Source organism: Mytilus edulis, chromosome 10, assembly GCF_963676685.1.
Source record: "Mytilus edulis chromosome 10, xbMytEdul2.2, whole genome shotgun sequence".
NCBI lineage: Eukaryota > Metazoa > Mollusca > Bivalvia > Mytilida > Mytilidae > Mytilus > Mytilus edulis.
The window spans coordinates 9,027,892-9,045,269 of NC_092353.1; the positions used below are offsets into that span (position 1 = coordinate 9,027,892).

Below are 17,378 nucleotides of genomic sequence, written 5' to 3' on the forward strand. Positions count from 1 at the left end.
TCGATAGCATGTCGTATTTATAATAAACAAAGTTATCTTTATACTTATGTATATATCATGAACAAATTTCATATTGCATATCGTTATTTAAACTCAATCGACCCATTAAGATTACTTTCTATTTCAAGGTTAATAGAAAAAGCTAATTTGATGACGTCAACGCATGCATGTGTCTATTTTTCGTCAACTTGTGAATTTCGTGAACAGTCTATCAATTTTATTTTGTAAGTTGTACAACTAATACTTTTAAATATCTCTGCACTTTTGTGGATAAAAAACAATAATATGATTCGATTATGTCGTAAACAAACCAAAACATCAGCAACATATACAAAAGGCGAACATATAGGTATCGACATATGTTAGGGACTTGCTCTCCGGTGCATTTTTATGGACATTTATACTCATCCTTTAAATTGGAGGACAACATAGAAAATCTAAATAACTGAAAGAACAAATAAATTCCAACTCGTCCACACCATTATTTCTAGTGTGGCATTCTCGATATTTTTTAATAATAAATCAAGAAAAACAATTTGAAATGACAAAAATATAAACGAAATAGATAAAAAATACACAATATCATTTGGTACAACAGAGTTGTGTAAACGTTTTTGAAACCTAATTCCTAACTCAGGAGGACCTGCGAATAAAGGCTACACATTCTTTTAAAAATAAGATAAAATCAATATATTGTCGACCTATTTAACTGATTTTTATAGTTTGTTCTAATGTTGTGCCGAAAAGCTACTGTCCAGGTTAGTGGAAGGATTTAATTCTCACAAACATGTTTAACCCTATAGATCAGTGGTTGCGGTTGTTTTATGTCTGTATTGTTTTTAGCTATTTGTTTTGTCTTTAATAAGCAGTAAGATCCCGCAATTGAAAACAAGAATTAATTTGAATAGTGATATGATTGTTATGCTAAAGGGTAGTAAGTAAGCTTAATTTTGAGATCAGAGTCAACATCGATGTCTCTACTGTTTTCCTCCAATGGAATATTTCTTAAATCTTTCAATCTCTAAAAAATATTTTCTTCTTTTAGAATGATTTTCTAATAATTTAATATTCCCTCGGTTTCTGTTTGCTACCCTAATTCGGTTTCGCTTAATCGATTTATGACTATTGAACAGCGGTATACTAATGCTGCCTTTATTTATTCCGGACGACTTATTTCAATAGTCATGGGCATATATATCTGATTATTTTTTATTTATCATTCAAATTGTTAGTACATGCAGAGACTATTAAAACTGAAACAAATCATCACATTCGAGTAGTTCAAATCAATTCCAATTTACCAATTGAACTCATGAGGCACGCTCAAATACAAAGCAGATAGCACACCACTACACTTCACAGAGTATGATTTGCTCAAAAGCATTTCGCATATATAATAAACAACGTTATATATATATACCTGTGTATCATGAAAAAAAAGTAATATTTCGTAATTTAAATTTAATTGGCACATTAAGTTTATTGTCTATTTTGGGAGATCTTTGTTTTAAATGAAAAGAAGTATGAACCTTTCAACAGAAAACTTTTGATATCCATAAACCAAATCGACACACTTATTTAGTTACGTCAATGCAGGCATGTTTTACCTATTCGTCGGTCAAATATTATTGTTCTCATTGTTTCGTGTTTAGCTTGTTAATATAATACCGTATTTTATACAATATTTTAAAAATATTTATGCAAAGTTGTGTTTCAAAACGAATATTTTTAATCTCAAATAATGGAACCATAACTATAGGTAGCTGTATAGAAATATATCATGATATACCATGTTATTGCTGTCTCGTATTCACATTTTCCCCTTCTTATTTTTAAATTTAGATGTAGATCTTATCTTCGTTATTTATTTTGATGTAGATCTCACATCTGGCCAAGGTACACAGTTATCTTCTTTTGTTTTCGAAAATAAAGTCCTTAGTGTGGATAGTATTATATAACTTGCAATTTTTTGTTCATACACCTTCCAAATTTATTTATTTATAATCTATGCATAAAACATTTGGGGGTGAAATTACCTGCAAAATTTGAAGCATGAATTTTCATGAAAAGTAGTGATTTGGTCTAGTTTGACACGATACAAAATCAGTATATCTAAAGCAGTCAAACTGAAGTACAACCCACCGTAACATAAAATTGTTCATATTTTGAGTTAGAGCCGATAGAATTTTGTATAATTGTAAAATAATTTGTCCCAAAAGTAGTACACTTCTTTTGTAAAAACTTTTCTTGAATGGAGCAGGTGCAATTTTTTTGAGTTTGCTTTTTTCGTCTAAAAGAAATTCACTACGAAACAATTGTGTTCTCGTGCCAACTGATGTTGATTTTGATATAGACCTAAAGTACATTGATCAACGAATAGCTGGTAGTAAACAATACATTAAGAAAGAACCCGTAATTTAAGTGTAATTTTACATTATTTAGCAGAGACTTAAGTGATTATAGTTAGCACATTTTAGTAGTTCAGAAACATTCCTAATATACCAACTTAACACATGAACCAAACCCAAATACATAAAGGTACTAATACCTAATCGGTACACTGATTTATATATATGATAAGTGACGTAACTGCATGCATGTTTTACCTATTCTTTGATCAAATATAATGGCTCTTATTGTTTTGTTTTGTTTTGATCTAATTATTTTATGCTTTCAATTATAAAAAAAAACATGTAAGATATTTTTGTGTCAAAGTAATGTATCAAAATAGATATGATTCATTGTTTTCAACTATAATGGGTATAAAAACTATTAAAATAATCTTTAAAATAAAAATAAAATATAAATTAAAATTTCACAATTACTCTTCGTACAGGAGAATTGAGTGAGTGGTAATTTCATTAAAATCAAGCTGAAACAATCTGTTTTTAGTTTAATATCATCTACTAAATCATTATTTGTTGCCACATATATTTCATTTTAACTAATTTTATCACGTAAAAATATATATGCACACAAGGTATCGACTTAATTTAAATCATATGTCACCAAAACTGTTTATTAGACAGTATAAAAGACCTCACCAGCCAGACTCCTACGAATAAATACGTACAAACTAACCTTATCATATATTTCATCAACTTTTAATTATGATTAAAAATTATATAATAGAAAACTCAACGTTCGTAACATTAATTATTTTTAACAAAATAACAATATACATAAAACACGATAATACAACATAAAAACAACTATATAACTTTCCTTTCTTGACTGTGTCCAGGTTTAACAACTATCATAATAAATATTTGTATTTCACAGAAAAAAATTAATACATGCCACATGAATAATCAACGCTTATATCATAAATAATCAACAGTTGTAACATTAACGATAAACGACTGTAACATTAACGGTTAACGCATACACGCTTATTAGTTTAACAATCAACACTTGTAAAAATATCAATCAACACTTTTAATAATAACGGTAAACGGTTGTAACAATAACGGTTAACGCCTGTAACTTTAACGATAAGACATGTGCCATTATTAATCAACATTGACAACAGCTTGTTGAATGAACGATAAACGCGTGTAGCATGAACGATAAATGCATGTAGCATGAACGATTCGCGAATATAGCTTTAACAATAAACGCTTGTAACATGTAAAATAAACGATTGAATCATGAACGATACACGTTTTTCTCTAATTCTATGGAACTTTATCCCTTACCAAACCCATTTGTATAAAAAAAACTAATGATTAACGTGGGGTTGCCGGTGATCTCATAAATGATTGGATGTAATAAAGGGTCATAACCTTTATCAGCTTACTGGATAAATCAAAATATGCTAACAGGTGTTAGTTAATGAAATTGACAACTTTGAGGAATGTGGAAGGCACTCGTGATTTTACCTTAGCAAAAAAGAAGAATTTATTTATTAATCATTAGAGAAACAGATTTTTACATATTTACTCGTGGATTATCCGATTCATATATCCGATCTCGAGACTCGCACTTAAAAATTGATAATGTAACTATTTCGATTGATAAATCCTATATTAATACATTGGTATCACTATAGGAATCTATATGTAATATTAACAATTTGAGCAAGAAATAAAACTTTTTATAGCACAACACAACAAACAAGCTACTTTGAATGCAATAGAATTTAACATTAAAACAATGGCCTTTCATGAAATGGAAGATTTATTGTTTCTCTGATGAATGATTCTGCTAAAATAGTTTAGATCTATCGATCTATCTAAGATTCAAACTTCAAAGCATCATATTGTAATCCAAGTCATGTCACATGCCCGAATAAGAATTTCCATAATTTTGTATTGTATACAAAATATACATGATCATATTGATGATTGTGTGTGCAAAAAAACCGCATTTCCATGACTTCAAAAATTTAAATTAAACATGACGATGGAAATTTAAACTTTCATTTGAATATGTATATCAAAAGAATTACCTGAAAACATTGGAATACGTTACCAATTAAATAATTACTCATTATTCGTATAAAAATGTTATAGCGATAGTTCAAATTAAAGAAAAAAAAAATTCAAAGCTATACAAATTTCCAATGTAAATTTAAAACTTCTATTATTGAAATGAATATGTCATCTTAGGAGTTTCCTTTTGTTTTTGTTATAAAACATGCACCGCATTCCTGATTTTGCATTGCTAAGATTAGGTTAGACATATTCCATTTGTTAAATATGCCAAAATAGCATTATAATGGCAAAGGTCTATAACTCTCTGGAGGTTGACTATTGACTGCACCAGTGTCAAATAAATCCGTATACTCGTCTTCTGGGCTTACCTAGAAAGAGTAGAATAAAGACGCATTACAATTCTGCATAAACATACAACTGGTTTTATTGCGTGTGTATTGCATTCATGCAAGTTAAGTTTACTTATTTACTAGGCGAACCATACATTCTAAATAAGATGTTGTAAATATAGAACAATAAAAAGTTTTCAGTCATCCTTTAGTTACCTTCCTGTGGTTTAACTGTATAATAATAATCATTGACATTCTTTAAATAGTAAGATAACAAAATTAATAGTGAATGCACGGTCGACCTAGCAAACAAGCATGGGTAAAGGTATTGTCTTGAGTATAAATACTGCAAACGAAGTATAACAAAAATACCGAACTCCAAGGTTAATTCAAGAAGGGGAAAGTCCTTAAAAACTGACAGAAAACAAAACACAATCAATCAACGTAGCTATAGCGTGTAAAACAAATTCCATAGACTTGGTACAGGCATTTGCCGGAACCAATTGTTAAATTAAACCTGGGTTTAGAGCTTGCTAAAACTTTCACACGTGTGATAGATGTTTATTGTTCTATTAAATAGACAGAATTGAATGAGCTTATCAAATAGAAATAATAGGTTAATACGGCAATGCTATAACAGTCAAAATTGTGTAAAGATATACCACAACTGACTATATATAACGGTTTCTATTTAGAAAAGAGAAAATCTATTTTATTCTCTTTTTTCCACTTATATAATATATATAAAAATTCAAATAAATATACAAATTAATTTTACTTATCAGATTGAACAAGACATCCAAAAAACGTCATAGAATGTGTTTTTTTTTACTTTTTATTAAGAATATAAAGAAATATAGTTAAAAATTTTGTTTATACCACACATATTGTTCATTTCAATGAAGACCTTACCACTCTTGTTAATAAGGGTCTAAACTTTTTTTTTATTGTTAATTCTTATGAAGATCTATTATCTATTGTTCCACTTAATTTAGACCTTTCTTTCATTTTTTATCTTAATGAAGACGCCATCTGCATATCTAATTTTCATTTAGAGGTTGCATTCGTTGTTATAATATAACCTTACCTTCATAATAGATTATTTTGATTTAAGATAATTTAATGTAGAACTAGCGTCATTGGTTATTTAAATGTAAATTTATCTTTCGTTGTTCATTTTGATTTAAAACGTTACCACTATTATTTATTTTTATGTAGAAATTATTGTTTCTATAAACAGTACCTCCATTGCTTATCTTTAGGTAGACTTACGTAACTTCATTCTTAAAATGTAGGCAAAATGACTTTTTTATATTGTAGAACTTATATCCATTATTAACTTTCATGTAGACCTTACCTTTCCTTTCCCTTTGAACTTCTTTCTCCAGATCGTATAACCTATTAGACCTGCTGCGGCTAATGCTGCTACGACTCCGATAATTGCACCAATAACTGGACCCTTGCTTGCTGACTTTTCTATATTTAAAAAATAAACTATTTTGAATGGTAAAACAAAAACAAACTTTTAAAAGAAAAAGATAATTTCTATTGGGAACATTATTTCTATTGGACTCTTTCTAGAAATAAATGACTAGGGTTTCTGTTCTCAGTTATTCATATTTCACACAAAACAATAAGTAAACGCTGACTATAGCAGCATCCTGCTTAATAATCTGCCCTTAACTGTCACTTTTTCCTTTCCCCTTTTTTTCATAAGTTCTAAAAAAGAGACTCAAAAAAGTATCTAAGATGGCCACGCCATAAATGAAAACTTTTGTGCAAGTCCATATCCTGGTGATTATGTTAAATCGGACAGGAGAACGGTTTTGAACTCTTACCCCGAACATGTCTATGCGCAAAATGAAACATTTGAATAGATGCTAACCAGTTGCAGGAGGGTTAGCTGGAACGATTTCATTTAAGTTTAAATAATAATGATAATGATACTAATGGCAGTCTAACTCTTTATATACGCATTAAGTCATGTTGTTTGTGTAATAAGGAGAAGATTCAAAAATGAATATGTCTTTTATAATGCACTCCAGTTCAACATCAAATGTAATACAACTGACTCGATACGAGAGGACGTGGTACATCTAAGCGACGTCTTATACTTCAATGAACGTACTACATGTACTAATTTTATTACTATGACACTTTTACTATACATGCAACTATCACTTGCCTTGAATTGTAAACATAAATAAAAAAAGATGGCGTATGATTGGCTATGAGATACCTCTTCAAGAAATGACACATACATTAACAGCTATATGTCACCATTAGGCATTCAACAATGAGCAAACCCCATACCGTACAGTTCTAAAAGGCCCCGAAATCACATATGTAAAACAATTCAAACGATAAAACTAACGACCAAATCAATGTACAAAACAAAATAAACTAAAAACAAATATGTAACACTGCCAAATCGATAACCGCTGAATTACAGGCTCCTGAATTGGGACTGACACATACATACAAAATGTGGCGGGGTTCAAGATTTTAGCTGGATCCCAATCCTTCCCTAACCTGGGACAGTGGTGTAACAGTACAACATCAGAAAGAACTATCAAAATCAGAAGAAAGATAAACAATTTAAGCGCAGTGCATCTTAGCATTGTTAAACGTTTAAATACTTTAAATCAAGTTCTTGGAAGCAAGCTCAGAGTACATAGTGTAGAGGTCAGACAATTTGTCAATCTTACAAGTGTTATGTATTTGCTGTGTAGATTTAATGTCAAGCAAGCGTTTGTTTACAGAATCATTATTTACTCAAGATAAACACTGAACAAATCATTCATGTTTTAAACTATAAATATGATTTAAACAAAATGTATTAAAACAATTAATTAAATAGCTTATCCATGGTATTTATACTTGTCAATGGTTTAAAAATCCTTTGTTTTGTTTAAGATTTTGTTTCTATACTTTTTGTATTTGACATATTCCATACATGGTAATGGGTTTTTCTTTTTGATACAAAGAAATTGAGACAAACTCAAGTTTGCCCTTTTAACTAACCTTCGGTGCTTGCTTCAGATACACCAGGAGAACTGCTAGTGGATGTATTAGATGATGATGAAGTAGCTTTTGTGATGAATGCATCAGTTGGATTAGTAACATCAGTTGGATCAGTGGGATCAGTAGAATCAGTGACACCAGTAGGATCAGTAACATCAGTAGCATCAGTAGGAAAAGTAGCATCAGAGTTAAGCGATGAAGTAAGTGCTTCAGTAACAGGGTGTGTACTTTTAGATGTAGACGATGACGGTGTTGTTGTTGGTATTGACGTATAATCTGGTTCACTATTTGTTGTCACAGTATCTGTTGTAGTAGGCTCTGTTTCCGGAGAAATGATTGTGAAGTTTTCACCACAATTGTATTCAGTATTGGTTAATAGAACTTCACTACATGTTATCGTTAAGGTTTGGCTGTTATCTGTGGCTAGAAATATAGTCTACGTTCATTTCTTATTTCTTTTGACATATAAATTAACTACTAAAAAAGCAATTCAAAAAATTAAAGTTCCATGAATTTTTGAGAAAAGTAATCAGTGATTATTAAAAAGAAAAACACATGTGTTTACGTTCATACAGAATAATGCACAATATATATCTATAAAGTGCTTTTTATTGTAAACTTAATACATTTTAATAATGGTGTCTTATATATGTTCTGATATAGTAGATGATATTTCAATAACAATATATTCTTTTTATCACATATAGTCTGCATACATGTAACTACTAACCTTGTAATAAGATCCAGAAGTTCCCATTCGATCCATCGTATGTATTGTCATATCTGAGTTGAATTGTGTCTGTCAAGCTTGTATACAAAGTCCGTCTTTCAAAAAGATTGACATCATCACAAGCAATATCACTTTCGTCAGAACCGTCGATCACATATAATCTCTGTGAACACAGCCCCGTTGATTCATTTATTGCAAATCTAATATCTAAAGCATCTATCTGTATACCAGAACCTCCTGTTGATTGAATAGTGCATTGACAACCGGATGTCAAACCACAGCCTCCATCTGAGTTCGGATATCCGTCATTCCATAAGAATAATTGATCTCCACTTGCCGAACTATTGCACATTGACACGATTTGACTAGCTGTAAAAAAATCTTATCTTAAAATAGTAGCATGGCAATTTGTTCTAATTTACACATATGTATTTTTGTTTTGTATTTATTAAAGTTCGTCTTATATCACTTTGTATATGACGACTGATATGCTTTCGACTGTTATACTTTTCGGAAAGGTGCAAATACAATCTCATTCTGTTTTGTAAATGCCCTATCGAAACGTAAGTCTGTTTGTTACTCACAGTATCGATCTATAATAATATAAACGGTACCAAATGTACTGCATCCAATGCGTATTTGGCCGACAAATAGTGTATATTCCGTTATGCAAGAGACCAAAATATGGGAACATTCGAAACATAATATTTTACAAAGGTTGAAGAGCTATTCAATCAAAAGGATCTAAAGTACAGCAAAACAGGACAATGTAACTGTTGATACCATTATTTTATTGTCATGAGTGACTATTTCAACGGTAACATGATAAAATTGTGTATCTAGGTTTAAAAAGTGCAGCTCGCGAATAAATACCCATCAAACTATGGAAACCTTAGCACTGTGTTTCACCACAAATAATTTTCATTTTTAGCCATGGCGTTGTCAGTTTATTTTCGATTTATGAGTTTGACTGTCCCTCTGGTATCTTTCGTCCCTCTTTTGTATACGTTAACTTGAATTGGTCACAACAAAAATTCCCACATATCTGGATTTTTGCTACATTTAACTAATACTATCATGATTTTTTAAACATGCATGCTATTTAAGTTTGTTTTTTTAGGAAAAGAAACTAAGAAGATTTGAATGTATTTAATATCAATTATCAAATAACGAACCGATTGTAATATCACTAAGGCTTTTCTACCTCAGGCAAAGACTACCTTAGCTGTATTTGGCATAACTTTGTGGAATTTTGGTCCTTAATGCTCTTCAACTTCGTACTTTATTTGGCCTTTTAAACTTTTTTGGATTCGAGCGTCACTGATAAGTCTTTTGTAGACGAAACGCGCGTCTTGCGTATATATAAAATTTAGTCCTGGTATCTATGATGAGTTTATTTCTTTTTTCTTTAAAAATGTCCTGTACCAAGTCAGGAATATGGCCATTGTTATATTAAAGTTCGTTTCTGTATGTGTTACATTTTAACGTTGCGTCGTATGTTTTCTCTTAATTTTGAGTGTAAATTCACATTGCGATAAGACGTGTCACGGTACTTGTCTATCCCAAATTCATGTATTTGGTTTTGATGTTATATTTGTTTTTCTCGTGGGATTTTGTCTGGTGCTTGGTCCGTTTCTGTGTGTGTTACATTGTAGTGTTGTGTCGTTGTTCTCCTCTTACATTTAATGCGTTTCCCTCAGTTTTAGTTTGTTACCCCGATTTTGTTTTTTGTCCATGGATTTATGTGTTTGAACAGCGCTATACTACTGTTGCCTTTATCTACTTATAGATATAAGATGTGGTACGAGTGCAAATTAGACAAAGTTCAATCAAGCTCACAATTTGTAAAAGTAAACCGTTACACATACATATATTTATGATCGTGTTTTTCATAGATAGTAAGGTAATATCGAATATTATTACAATATCGTATTCTGTATCAAATGCTTACTTACATTTTATACAATTATAAGTCATCCTCATATAATGTGTTTTTGGAAAGAATATGGACTGATTACATACACGATCTGTATCGTTCCAAGCCACTTGTAAGGAACCAATGGATTCACCTGTAAACTTTCTGTAATGCTCTAGTCCTTGGTCTACACCATAGTATCTCATACCACAGTCCTCTGTTTCATTCACATACCTACAACAGTATGTTTCGTTCCTAATTCCATCATAGGAAATATGTGGACAGTTTGTCTCTATTCTCTTACAATAGGTATATATGTCCTTTGGATATATAACCTCTCCTGCCGGACATGTTGGTTGAAGGGTGTCAACATGTCCATTACCGTAACAGGCTTCGTCAACATAGTCTATTAAGGTGCAATCTGTATAATAATAAAATTTTAAATCAATGTTTATTTATATAACTGCACATAAAATCAATATGATTTGTTTTATTCCCCAGTTTAAAAAGAATAACTAAAAGTTTCAAATACGTATATAACCATTTGTCATTCTAAGGATCGAAAATTCTGCAATACGCTTATACGTTATAAGTCATCACAATGAAACTGCAACCCAGATACAAAGGCATTCTGTTCGACTGTTTTGTAAGATACTACCATATTTGTTTGGTGAACAGACGAAATAAAGAACACACAAGGTGATTGCAGATATAAAGTTATTTATTAACTACTTTTTATATTTCTTGATTTCTTGATTCTTTTTTTTTCAAATCGAATTTCCCGTTTCATGCACATTTCTCAGAAGTAATTAGTGATTTCCGAGTGATTCTTTTATAAATTTACATCGTTTCAATGTATGATTTGTAAAGAAAATGATATAGAAACACTTTAACAGACAATACAGAAACTGACCTACTTTTTCATCCGGCATCTTTGGATGACCGTGAATGCAGTTACGGTCATCAGCTTTACCCCAGTGGAGTTTTGTACAATACAGAACCAGTCATTTGTGTTTAATATAGTAAAACAGACGGTAGTATCCGACGGGAAATAAATAATTGTATGTGTACCTACTGAAACTGAAAAACATTTGAAGACATATTTCATAAGTTCTATCTAGCCTCCAATCGTCTATGAGCCAATACAATTTCCAAGAAATGAGCAATATGATTTTAGAAAGTACTGCAACGATATTTGTAAGTTTCTTGTAGGATCAATGACACAGTGTGTTTTTCTTTCAAACATTGTTACCTCCACCTCGACTATATTTCACTATGTTATGATAACATTTCAATGTGAAACACTTTCAAATAAATCACTTTATATTCCCACACGTTTGTGGTGGAGTTCGTGTTGCTCAGTCTTTGGTTTTCTATGTTGTATTTTGTGCTGTTGTTTGTCTGTTTGTCTTTCTCTTTTGTAGTCATGACGTTGTCAATTTTGTTTGACTTACGAGATTGAAAGTCCCGTTCGGTATCTTTCGCCTCTCGTGTAATGACTCATTATCCAAAATATTAAATGTATAATTATAAACCTCCTTTTATGAAATAATTTCTCATGACAATCCATCTTTGAGATATTGTCTTCATATACATAATATATAATTTTGGATAACACCTCGCTCACAAGATAAAATGTCATACTATCTATCTATGATAATAAACTCATCATATATACCAGGATTAAAATTTTATATAGACGCCAGACGCGCGTTTCGTCTACAAAAGACTCATCGGTAACGCTCGAATAAAAGAATGTTAAAAAGGCCAAATAAAGTACGAAGTTGAAGAGTATAAAGGACCGAAAATTCCTAAAACTTTTGCCAAATACAGCTAAGGTAATCTATTTCTGAGGTAGACAAGCCTTTGTATTTCAAAAATATGCATTACTCTATATGGACAAAATTTCTTATTGACCTTTGTTCTTCTCTTCAAATAAAGTCATGAAATAGTCTTTGGAGACTGGAGGATAATATTTACTATGGACCTTTATCCTTCTCTATCTGGAGATTACTTCATAGAAAATAACAGTGTTTCATGATACAAAGGCATGGAATATTATGTAATGGAGTAAGTGGATAAAATGTCATAGGACAATATTTTGCTTTAAAAATGAATAACAACATTTGAATGTTTTCTATACATTAAAGATACGACCACGCAATACTAAACTTTACTTTCAAGAGATTTTAAATATATATCAAAATTTGGCATAAAATACGACATGGAAAAAATAAAAGCTTGTTACCGAACAATGATTTTGAATGGAAACTGTCCAAGCTGCTTTGTTGAATGAGCTTTCATTGAGCATTGGGAACAAACTTGTTTAAAAAATGACCTGTAAAGTCTTATTACACTTGAGGAAGTAAAAAACAATCATACATTGTTTTTAAGATTACTGTTTTTATACTTATCATTATAAGGATTCGTGGAAGTTGGAAATCCTTTCTGAGACTCAAATAAATCTTTAAGCTTTTAAATCGATCAACAATGTAAAGGACTAATATTCTATCAATAGTGTTTTAAAAGTTAAAGCAAGTGTTCATATTTAATATAAATCATATTTTGTTTTCAAAACAAACAAACAAACAAATACAATAAAAGAAAGGTGAGGCGCCCAAAATGAGAAATACGGCGAACACATAATTCTCCTCAGATTTGACAGTTGTAGGAAATATATTCTACAGTTCACTGCAGTTCTGAGTCTTAAGCATATATCTTGGTTGTTTCGAAGAAGCCGTGGTGTAGGTTTAAGCGCATTGGACTACTAACACAAAGGTTCCTCGTTCGATCCCCGTTCTCCCTAGACACCATTTACAAGCATAGTCGTCCTGTGAAACATTGATATATAGTCGGAAGGGGACGATAAATGATTGACCCGTGTTAAGAGAGACAAATCTCTTGCACGTAAAATACTCCCTTGTAGACTTCGAAAAAGAGCAGGCTAATTAATGCCGCTACAAAGCAACACTCGCAAAGTGGAATTGGATTGATATAGGTTGCAATAACTTATTTCCCAATCTACTATGAATAAATATTTTAAACTAAAGAAGCATTATTTTTTATTTGCGGTTTCTATAGAATTTGGGAACTTGAGGTGACTTGTTTATTAAAGTTGGCACACAGGGAAAAAAGGGTGAAAATTTAATAGGTTAATTTCCAGTGACGGTTATTTTCTTAATTATATCTAATGAAATGTTATGTGAAATATTTTCTATAGAACTGGACAGGATAAAACTTTGCTCAGCAATAATTTTTTTAAAAGTGCAACTCTAACAAAGAGTAATAGGAGAAATACATAATACAGGCGCGGATCCAGAGGGGGGGGGGGGGTCCGGGGGTTGGAACCCCCCTTTTTTTGGGCCGATCAATGCATTTGAATAGCAGCATATAGCTGGAACCCCCCCCCCTTTACTCTGGGTTAGGAACCCCCCCCTTTTTTAAATGGCTGGATCCACCCCTGTAATATGTCCCATTGTTTGTTTCTTTGTACTCTTTTACTGAACAGCACACCTCTATGAACTTATATTTTCATTAATATTTTAATTCTGAATAATGTTTTTGCATATTTGATGATAACATATATCCATATATAGCTCTATACAAAAATGTCAAAAGAATTTGTCTATCATGTCAAATAGCTTTTTTTTAAATACTAAATAGACGATCACAGTCGTAAACAAAAAGGTGACATAATGTATTCAAAAGTGAAAACAAACTTAGTCTTGTTTGAATAAAGTACTTAATTAGAAAATTTAGTCAGTTGATGAAAAAATCATAGATTAGAAATCAATTTGAAATCGTGCACGATACATGATACATGTTGATTTATATTTCTTTTTTAATGTTATGTTTTTAACGCCTGATCATATATAAGAGATGGCTGGTTGAGCAACAAAAAATTCAGGTATATAAGTTATATCAGTACGTTTAGTTTTCTGTCCAGAAAACCAAACAAGAGCTTGCTAAATGTGTATTTGTAAGTGGTTTATACTTTAGTTTAATTTCTAAATCTGGTTAAATAAATATTGTATATGATATAAAACAGTATTGAATTACATAATATACTTATACATTTATGACGGTATTATGATTTCAGTCCAAAGGGTCTCATAGACAGGTGATAATAAAACATCTTAATGTGAGAACATTGTCTTCATTCTTATACACAAGGAAGTTGGTGATTAGTACTGGTTTAATACTGTCTGTAATAAAATACGTTCAAAGAAAGGAGGATTTATGGTGTGGGTATTTTCTTTTCTGAACAAATTCATATCGGACTTTATTGTATGTGTTTTTGTCAGTTTCAAATGGCCGTCAGCTACCTCGTTGGCTTTCACACCATATCACCCTATTTTTTATTTATATGGAACAAATCGCACAAAAAGTCAGATATTTCAGTACTGTCAAAATCAATTTCCATTTTATTTGTGAATTAAAAATATGATGTGTCTGGAGACATTATAGTCCAACATTCAAATGTCAGATGTGATGCCATTGTGATGTCATGAAAAATTCAAAATTACATAGTGAAACAAATGACTGGTAATTTTACAATTAGTATTTGGAAAAAAATTAAGTACCAAACAACTTCCTTCGCCCCAAAAGTGAAATCACCATACTTTTTGTAATCTTTTACAAAAATCTTCTCCTCTGAAAAGACTGGGCCAAATTGAATCAAACTTTGCCTAAATTATTCTCAGGGTATCTTGTTAATAAATGTATCTGATGACTCCGCACATCAACCAAAATGGCCGTAATGGATAAGAAGAAAACAGGGAGAAAAAAGGGGGCGGGTCAAAATGCGGTATGACTTATATCTCTAAAGCACTTTTAAAAAGCAAGAATCTGACATTGGGTACAAATGTTTATCAGGACAAGATATATCTGCACTGAAATTTTTAGACGCATCACACGACCAGTTGTTTGACTATTATTATTTAATATAATAATATTAGAGATATATATAATTGAAATAGCAAAATTGTACCTTTTTGGCCTATCATCTAGAAATAAACTTTCAATAGAAAAAAAGATCAGGAAGACAAATTCTACAAATAAGTCAACACGTTACAATCTTGAGAATATACGCTAAAATGGTAATTCTTTTATAATTTTTTAGGCATTTTTATCATTTGTCATCTCAAGAACTAAAATATATTATAGATAAAAACACTAAAAAGCCACCATCACAAGAAAGACAAGATCTACAAATAAATGTAATGGCTGATATTGTCAGTCGAATCCGTATTTGAGCTACTGCTAATGAATAACGAATTTTACCGTTTTGAGATGATCGTTTCTTGTCTTGATTAATATAACAAATATATAGAAATTATAATAGGAAATAAGAATAAGGAAGATAAGATGTACAGTAAATCTTATGGACGAAAAAATCAGACAACTAAACAGAACAGTGCCAGCTGTAAATTATAGGAAAAAAACTAATTTGTCAATTGTTGGAAATATAAAATGAACTTCCACTCGCTACAAAACACAAAAAAAAGTTCTGCGAACCTCGGTTTTTGTCCTGTTTCTACAGCTCGTATAAATAAATTTTATCTTTTTTTGGATACATGTTATACCACAATACGGTCGTCTTCTCTTTGTTATAAGTTGAAATTATTTAACCCAAATTGTATATAATTAAGGCTGGAAATATTTCACCATTATAAGTGACACAGCTTTTTCTCTATCTTTTATTTACAGTCACTACATAGTTATTATTATTCTACCATCCAATTAATACAAAATGAAGAAAGTGCAAACAATAGAAACCCACACATGTAGTGAAGAAGGAAAGCAGCACACCATTATATCTTACCAGACTGTAAAAACAGCACACAGAAACACAATATTGTCCCACTTAATTTATTGAATTTTATCAAATATTCCATCGGATAATATCAACTCTTCTGTATCATTTCTAATGAAGTTTATACTTTGTAGGCTAGGGTTTGGTTAAATAAAACTGCTCAAGACTTTCTATAACATTTAACAAGTGTTCAATGACAATACCTATGCAACGATTCGTTATAGATATATCGTGTATTCACTGTACTGTCACTGTTTAAAAGCGGTTCAATTCAATTAAATGCCTATATGCATTCAATTTTTTAAGATATATTGATTTTCTTTTATAATTTCTTTTATAACCAATCATGCGCTACATACTTCCTTATTTAATTACAGTTGTTCAAATCAAAGTTATTTTTCTATTTTTATTATCTGCAATGGAAGGGAATTTTCGTAACGACCCAGAAGTATGAAACACTATAAAATTTTATCGAACTAGGAAGTACATTGACCATGTCATTATAACTAGTTCAATATATTAAATAACGGAAATGGTAACTCCCAAACTTTTCCTTTCTTTTTGTCTTTTTTCATAGACTAGGTATGTATTAAATTTGGATTTTTTTTATAGCTATTACCCTATATACTAACAATTCCTGTTTATTTTAACATTAAAAATAGTATTATTTAATGGTTTTTTCAAATTGAAGAAATATCAAATATGTCATATTTAACCAAAATATCAAGTGTAATCTGAGTAAACACACGATTAGAACAATTAGGCTGATTTGTGTTATATGATATAGTGTAACGCCACTAATAGGGCCCTGGCAATACTAGTATGCAGATTTCAAGACTTATAATTAAAACGTTTAATAGGCTAAGAGTATATATAAAATATTAATGTTGTTATTTTCGATATATTAAAAATGTTCCTCCAATGAATATTTCTGGCAAATAATAATAAAAAAAAAAAAAAAAAAATATTTTGAGCGTTTTTCCATAGGAAGTATTTGATGTTGAAACTTTATAATTTGTCATTCAACATTTATGGGATTTATAGGGATATTCGACATGGTATACTTTAGGTCTAAAATTTACGCCGTTGTTATTATTAGAGAATTTAGACTAGCATTGGAATTAGCAAA

General features: G+C 30.7%; 1 protein-coding gene across 1 annotated transcript; it reads right to left on the reverse strand.

Moving 5' to 3' along the window:
* Positions 1–4,583: 4,583 nt before the first annotated feature.
* Positions 4,584–16,431, reverse strand: LOC139493325 (uncharacterized). The gene is made up of 6 exons (XM_071281642.1): positions 16,259–16,431; positions 10,475–10,855; positions 8,520–8,888; positions 7,790–8,212; positions 6,118–6,241; positions 4,584–4,799 (listed from the first exon to the last, which is right to left on the reverse strand). Exons 1-6 carry the CDS (start codon positions 16,329–16,331, stop codon positions 4,715–4,717), a joined length of 1,455 nt encoding a protein of 484 aa, XP_071137743.1. The 5' UTR covers positions 16,332–16,431; the 3' UTR covers positions 4,584–4,714.
* Positions 16,432–17,378: the final 947 nt, after the last annotated feature.